The 7,690-nt window shown below is 50.2% G+C and overlaps 1 protein-coding gene across 1 annotated transcript in view; it reads left to right on the top strand.

The window, feature by feature from the left end:
• LYSMD4 (LysM domain containing 4) overlaps positions 1-7,270 on the top strand; it is a 7,953-nt gene extending 683 nt beyond the window's left edge. Inside the window, exons 2-3 of the mRNA XM_006020065.2 lie at positions 149-436; positions 6,540-7,270. Coding sequence (XP_006020127.1) covers positions 164-436; positions 6,540-7,190 — 924 coding nt within the window. The 5' untranslated portion in view covers positions 149-163 and the 3' untranslated portion in view covers positions 7,191-7,270. The remainder of the gene's footprint in view (positions 1-148; positions 437-6,539) is intronic.
• The last annotated feature ends 420 nt before the right edge of the window (positions 7,271-7,690 follow it).

Raw genomic sequence — 7,690 nt, 5'->3', positions numbered from 1 at the left:
GGAACGTGGGAGGTGGGGATCCCGGGGGATCTGGAGGCCACATGGATTTGGGGGCACACTGATTCAGGGGGGTGGGATCTGGTTTGGGGGGGCTCTACCCCCCTCCCCGTGTCTCCCAGGACCCTGACGTGTCTGCTTTCTGTTGCAGGAGCTGGGATACATCATGAGGCTGAATGAGGGGCCGACCAGATCCTTTCAGGCTCCCGTGACCGTCCGTAACTACCCGAGCAGCCACGTCTATGTGTTTCTAAACGGCCGGTCGGACTCGGATGAGTCATCGGAGGAAGAGTTTGACATCATGGAACTACGCCCGAGGGGCAAGGAGCAGCAGAGACGCGCGGCTTCCCGGGAGAAGGTCGGGGACGTGGTGCTGCTGGAACGAGAGATTACGGCGGGCGACAGCCTCAACAAGCTCGCTCTGCAGTACGGCTGTAAAGTAAGAGCCGGGCTCCCGTGGAGGATGCAGCTGCTTTAATTTTTAATTTTCTTTAGTCTGTAGTTTCATGGGGGTTTCTGTAACCACCTGTGACTACACCAGATACCTGGTGGCGTGGAAAGGCAGCTGCCTCTGTGTGCGTACGTATGCGCTGAACGATTGGCGCCTTGATAAAAACCAAGCTAAGCAGGGTGCCCGGTGAGTCCTTTAACTCGTATTATAACGCATAAATACTAATAATGATCGGTTGTGGTCATCTCTACGCCCTCCGTGACCTGGATTCCTGTGTGACGCGTGTGACTGAACCATGTGGAGCGCTCACGTAGCTTCCACCCAGCTGTTATTTTATGAGCGAGGGCAATATCTGTATGAAGGATAGGATGGGAGTGCCCTGCCCTACAAGAGCGGGCTGGCTGTTAAGCAATTGGATGGATTCGTGCTGCCTGGTCAGAGGGCAGTGTTATCGAAGGGTTTCTCTCCTCAGGGTGCTCTGTTTGAAGGACCAGAATTTACAGGTATCAAAAGGAGCATGTTTAAAGGAGGTATTTGGAGGGAGTGAGAGTCAAGATCATTAAAGACAGAGGTTTTATTTCGGCTTCCTGCTGCCCCTAAAATGCGTGTGTTCCAGCTGTCGGCAGGGCAGACAGGAACTTCATAGCTGTCTCTGCTTCTCCTCGCTCATGCTGCGAGTCTCAGCCCTTCAAACATGCTCGTCTCACAGTTGCTCGTCTCACAGTTGGCTTTACTAATAGCAGAAGTAGCCCCAGGAGCACTTAATTGTAAATGCACACCATCAGTATGATGGTGGTATGTGCTGGTATTCACACTGACCTGCAGAAGGATTTCAGAAGAAGGGGAACTGACAGGTCGTAGAACTGTCCGAGCAGTATTTCAGTAGTGCCCTGCTGTAACGGCTGAGCAGGGCTAAACGTTTTGGATCCGAATGCAGGACTGCAATTTAAAACAGTCCGTGATATGAAGGTGCAAAACTATCAAAAGTTTTTGTGCCCTGCCAATGCGCTTTGCACTTCTCCAGGTCCAAAGACAAATAGCGCTTGAATAGACTTTGACCAGAACAGGCAGTAGCAGCTGGTATCGCACATTATCCGCTAGTAAATATAAAGTAGTTTCTCAAGTGTCAGCAGTTCTAAAGCAGTGTTTCTTACACTAAGACAAATCACCATGAGCAAAGACTGGAGTAAATTCCTCACAAGGAAGTCATTCAAATTCTGGGGGGACTTTGTCCATCCTTCTCTTACACTGTTTTATATCTCGCATTCGGAAGAGAAGACGGTGCTCTGCAGGACTAGCTTCAGGAAGAATGTCTGAGCCCTTTGGACTGGAGTAGAGGTGTGTGTTTGAACGGCAGCGGTCCCTAGCATTCAGTCCAGTATGGATCTGCTGGTATTTTGTCCCAGTGATGTGCAGGAGGTAACTCCTGGGAGTGAGCTGAAGGACTAGGCAAGAAATGATGAGCTGGGGCTTGAGGTGGGCGGTATCTCAGAGTAAGGAATGTTGCTGTGTTGGAAATCCTGACTTCCCGAACATGATGAGAACATTGCCCTTGATTTCATTAGAGCCAGGATTTTTTATCTCCTGCTTTTAAAGGAAGGCGATAAGTGTTTCTCCTTGTGTAAGACACTTTGAGAGTGATGTTTGAGGTGTCTTCCTTTATAAGAAGTGGATCTTTTACTCTGTCTTGGTTTTTTTGGTGTTCCTTTGCTTTTTGGCTTTGCTGTTAGCTGGGACAGAGAGAACTCATTGCAGCCAAAAGAGCTCCTACAGGTCCGCACTCGCGCGCTATTCCCATAGGCAGCTTCCCTCTGCGCTGCCTGAGCTTGCAAGGTTTGGGTGGTTTGCGTAAGGTTTGTGCTGCCTGGGGAGATTTGTCTCTTCATGTTGGAATGAAAACCTTATTGCTGGTGAACTCTGGGCCTCTTCACGCACAGGGAAACACTAACGCAGCAGGTCTGGTTCCTGGAGTTCTGCTAAAAGGGCTGATCCACTCTCCATTGCAGCCAGTGGATGGACTGCCCCTGGCTTTACGACTTGATTTTCTTAAACCCCTTCTCATCGCCTGCGTATCAGTCACAGGGAGGGTTATACACGTACAGCAAGGCTGCTTGGATGTGTTGTAATTACAGACAAGGTTCCTTGGGTGAATTTGATATCTTTTATTAGACCAACCCAAATAGCTGGAGAAAAGTTATTAAGCAAGCTTTCGGGTTCAAAAACCCTTCGTCAGGCTAAGGAAGTTTCAGCAGTTGGTGTGTGCTCTTCCTGGATGGAATGAAAATGTAATTACAGCGCATTCGAGCAGACTTGATTAATCGAGTCTGCTGGAGCGTGGTAATTACTGCACTCCAGCAGACTCCAGCGTCACGTGTATCAGTGCCCCCATGATGAAAAATGGGGGGGCGCTTTAACTAAAGCTCGTTCAACAAGCTTTAGTTAAAGCGCCTCTGCTGCCATTTTTCAGCGTGGGGACGCTGATACACATGACACTCTGGATGCTTTAATTAGAGCACCCCTCAGAGCTGCTCTAATTAATTAAAGCCCACCCCCATTCCCGGAGCACGTGTATAAATGCCCTGGGAGGCTGGCACTAGGATTAAATTTCTAGTGCCTCCCAGATTCCCAGCATTTAAAACTGCCTGGCTTTCTGTGGCCATCTGCCACTTTACCTGTGCTGCCGGCTGGCTGGGATCTCCAGGGCTGGCCCTCAGCTGGCCAGGAAAGAGAAACTCTTCAAGTGGGCATTGATCATCAGCTGCAGCAACAAAGCTGTTTGAGTTTCTGCTGGAGCTGTTTGCAAGCTCTTTGTTTAAACCAAGTCAGTGCACTGAGCTGGCCGTGCCGCTGCGATTCATTCTGGAAGAAAGAAGTTTGGCCTCTTTCAAGCTCCCCAAAGAAATGTCCCCACTTCCTATAGAAAATGGAGCTTACCAGCATGAAATGAGCACAATGAAGACTAACCCCTAGGGACAGAAGTTACACATAAACCTGCTTGAGTCATCAGAAACTGGTTTAAATAAGTTCAGTGCATATAAACCAGTTTCAAAATGTCCGAAACTGGTTTAAGAGAAACCTGGTTGAATGTTGTATAAGACTTAACTGATTTGGGTCGAATCAATTTATGGAACTTCTGTCCCTGACTCCTTGCTGCAAAGATTGAATCAGTTCAGACTCGGGCTTTTTGAATGTCTGTCCCTGGAAACAGCAGTGTCTGTCTGGCGCTTTGTTTCTGCTGGGGGGTTTCTGCAGTGGCTCAGTTGGATGTGCTGCCTTCGGGTTTTGCCTGGAGCCCTGATGGTGTGCGCCCTGCGCTGCGTGTCTCCGAGATAACTCGGACTCCCTGGCACCTCGTTTGGAGAATTTACCTTCTGCCCTCCCCTTCTGTTGCCAGTTGAGGACCCAGAACAGGGCCCACATGTGGGTTTCCAGCTTTGAAAAGCTGAGTGCTACATTTGCTTACAGCATTGTCCTTTTCATCTCTCCCCAGTGGGTCCAGGGGCACTAACACTGTCTCTGACAAAAAGATCCAGTCATTCATTGCCCGGGGTTTGTTTCCTGGATGGATGTTAGCCATGAGAAAAATCCAGCAGTGTTGGATACTCCGGCGGTAGTGCTGGAGCTGCATATTCCCAGTCTAGGCCAATGTTGTTCAGGTTCTGGCGGTGTCTAGAAGCCCCCAGTCGGCGAGAGTCCCTGTTGGGCTGGGCACTGTACAGATATGGTGGGCTGTTTTCCCTGCCACAAGAAGCTAACAGGGGGCAGAGACATGATGGGGAGCAAAAAGCAGTGGGCAGTCAGTTCAATGTGAACAAGAAGGCCATGTGGTTGCAGGAGAGGTAATCCCTTTTTTTTTCCAGCTGGGATTTCCATAGTGTTCACCAGAGCGCCCCAAGGGATGACGAGGTTGAACGGTTATAAACTACTGCAAGACCATTTCAGGCTGGACATAAGGAAGAATTTCTTTACTGTCTAAGCCCCCAAGGTCTGGAATAGCCTGCCATCGGAGGTGGCTCAAGCACCTACATTGAACACCTTCAAGAGAAAATTGGTTGTTTATCTTGCTGGGATCCTACGACCCCAGCTGACTTTGTGCCCTTCGGGCGGGGGGCTGGACTCGATGATCTTCCGAGGTCCCTTCCAGTCCTGTTGTCTATGAAATCTATGAAATTTCCATAGTGATTTGTTTCTCTCCATCCAACTCATCTCACTCTGTATCTTGTCCTTGCACCATTATCTGTGTGGTCCTGGGTTGTCATTTTCTTCCTCAAATGATTATTTGTACTCTCAAAGCATTAAGCAACCCAGCCATGGGCCAGGACCCCCTTGTGCTGGGTGCTGTACAGACTCAGGTTGGAAAGATGTTCTGATGCCAAGAGCTTACAGCCGAACTCAGCCTTTAGCAAGGAGCTGTTTCTCCCCATAGGTAATCCAGGAAAAAAGCCTCTGGAGGGTGGGCACAGGCTCTCCAGGGGACACCCCCTGAGCTGTTTGCCTTTCTGTCCCCAGTCCTCTTAAAGCTGGTCAGAAACCGGAGCCAAAAGATTTGTGTGCAGTGAGTGCAGAGTGGGGCTACCTGCCTTTACACTGACTTGGCTGAAAATTCCCAGAGCTCTTGATCCTCGCCCAGGAAGCGCTGGTCCCTTTACTTGGACCCAACAGTGGACTCGTAGGCAAGTGCATCATGGGATCCCAGCAGCACAGAGCAGGAGCCTGAGCAGTCCCTGTGCCGGACCTAGGCTCTGAGTTCTCCTATGGTAGACATGGACACAGAAGTGCATTATGCCCACAGAAAGCACCGGCCCCAGTGGCTTGAGCTGGGGAGTGGGGAGGCTCTAGGGTCTGGCCCCTGATATGTGGTAAGATGGGGACCAACCACCGTCATCACCAAGATGCCAACTAATGAGTCTCCTTTTTTTCTGAGAGGTCAAAACACAGTTTTCCTCCAAACTGCTCTCCTGGGAACGCCAGCTGCCCATTCGCAGCATGAGGCTCGGGCAGGGCAGGAAGGAGGCTAAGGACTTCAGCCAGGGTGTCTGGATCTCTTTCTGGAGGGTATGGGAAAGGCATGAAGTGGAGTAAGTTAAAAGGGAGTAAGGAGCAGCTGACTTGTGGCAAGTGTCCATATGCCCACTCCTATCCTGCAGGAAGTGAAAACTAAAGCAGGGCCACTTTGCCCTCCCTGAGACAAGACTGAACTCCTACAGATGAGCTTTTACTTATTGTAGGCTAAGGACAGACGCATGGAAGTCACTGCCTTGCCCCTAAGTGCCGGCAGCACTGCTGGGAGTCCTTGCAGGCTAGCGTTTGAATCCTCCTTGCCTTCAAACCGGAAAGTTAGTTTCATAAGAGATGTGACGAAGTGCGGAAGTCCCATGCTTCTCTCGGAAGTAGCCGTGTTCTTGACATGAGAGTCGCATGTGGTGAAGAAGTGTCACCCGCAGAGCCCGTGGTTCCCCCCTCGATGAGGCTAGTTATGAAATGAGTCTGGTTTCTGCTAGACTTTTCAGCCCGCCGAGAGCTGGTAGTCTGCAGGGATGGGAAGCGGTGTGGGGGCCAGAACATGGTGTGTCTGAGTCTGAAATGAGCAGGGCCAGAGCAGGTTTGGGTTTTGGCTGCAAAATTCCTCTCCGGGCAGGACTAGTGCTACTCCAGGAGACAAGGCAAAGGCAGCACACACTTCACGTGGAGCAGGGTAGTTTTGTTTGTTCATGCACCGATTGTCTGCTCACCCAAAAGAGCTAAAGGTACTTTATTCACAGAGTGCGGGGGGCGTGGAAGTGACTTTAAAAAGTCCTCACCGCCACAGCTTTCCCCAACAAAACTAAGGCAAGAACAGCAGTGGCAGACAGTAGAAACCACAGAGATGGGAAGGAAAAGGCAATAAGGCACACGCAGCATTTCTTTAGGAACCCGTCACACTTCTGACTGCCGGCTGGAAAGGGTACAAGAATATGTGCTTGGTGAGCCCCCATGTTTGCTCCCACCGTACGGACATGCGCAGTGTGTGCTGCGGTTTGTTTTCATGTCAGCAATCCTAAAGGATCACAAGAGCTCAGCCTAATGTGTCTGTCCTTTCTGGTTTCCGTAGGTTGCAGATATCAAGCGCATCAACAACTTCATCCGGGAGCAGGACTTGTATGCTCTGAAGTCCATCAAGATCCCTGTAAAGACCCATGGGGTGTTAACCGAGACCAGCAAAGAATTAAAAGCTCCTCAGAGTGAACGTGCCCAGGCCGCCCTGACCCTCGTTGATCCACCGGAGCCTGAGGAGGCAGCCTCAAGCAGCAGCTATGTTGAATCTGGGCACCTGACCGACTACTTTAAAGGGATCGACAAGAGTATTCAGGACGTGGTGCAGTCGGAAGTCAGTATAAACGTAGACTGCGTTGAGGCACCAAACTGGCTACCTTTTGGCTCTGGAAGACCGAAGGAGGCCAGTACAGGGGCAGACTGTGGAATCCAGTGGTGGAATGCGGTTTTCATCATGCTCCTGATAGGAATCGTCCTGCCGGTATTTTATATTGTCTATTTTAAAACACAAGAGACCACGGCGGCAGCCCATGCCTCAAACACAACGTTTGCCTCAAACCTCTCGGCTCACAGAACCGGGGGGGAATTGTCACTACACTTACCTGCAGAGAAGCTCCCCAAATCGGGGAGACAGCCCAGCACTGTCTCCCTTCCCAACATGCACGCCCATAAACCAGTGACTCTGTCCTCACCAGTTTCAGGGGGCTAATTTAAGTCAATCATAGGTGACTGGTGGGCTGCGGCTGCCGTGTTTTTATGGAAGAATAAAGATGCTTCGTGGCTAACGGAGTTCAACAGCCAGCTGGCTTTATGTTCATAAGCTCTGCCAAGGGAAAGTATAGTGGAGCAACCTGCTCTTTCTTGGTTGGTTCAAGTATCCCTCAAGAGTGGCCTTGTCTAGGAATCTGGCTCTGCAGGCGCTCAGCTATTTAGTGTGTTATTGAGAGAAAAGTCAATCAGGCAAGAGACATTTTATGTGGACAGGGGTTGGGGGCTGGAGTGAAAATGCTTTTTCTCTTGCTGGAACAGAGTCACCCTGGTATCTTTTACCCAAACTGTAAGCTTATAGCTCAAGTAGCCGCACTACACTGCCGTCTGACCTCACTGTGTAGGCTTGTGCCTCTGTAACAGTTTACTCTGCCAGTGACCAAATCAAGCTAAATTTATCTAGAACGATTGAGGCCTCTGCCATGTACAAAGCCTTGCTCT

Source organism: Alligator sinensis, unplaced genomic scaffold, assembly GCF_000455745.1.
Source record: "Alligator sinensis unplaced genomic scaffold, ASM45574v1 scaffold210_2, whole genome shotgun sequence".
In the NCBI taxonomy this organism is placed as follows: Eukaryota; Metazoa; Chordata; order Crocodylia; family Alligatoridae; genus Alligator; species Alligator sinensis.
Note: the sequence above shows the minus strand (reverse complement) of the source record. Positions and strands in the feature narration are given on the sequence as shown.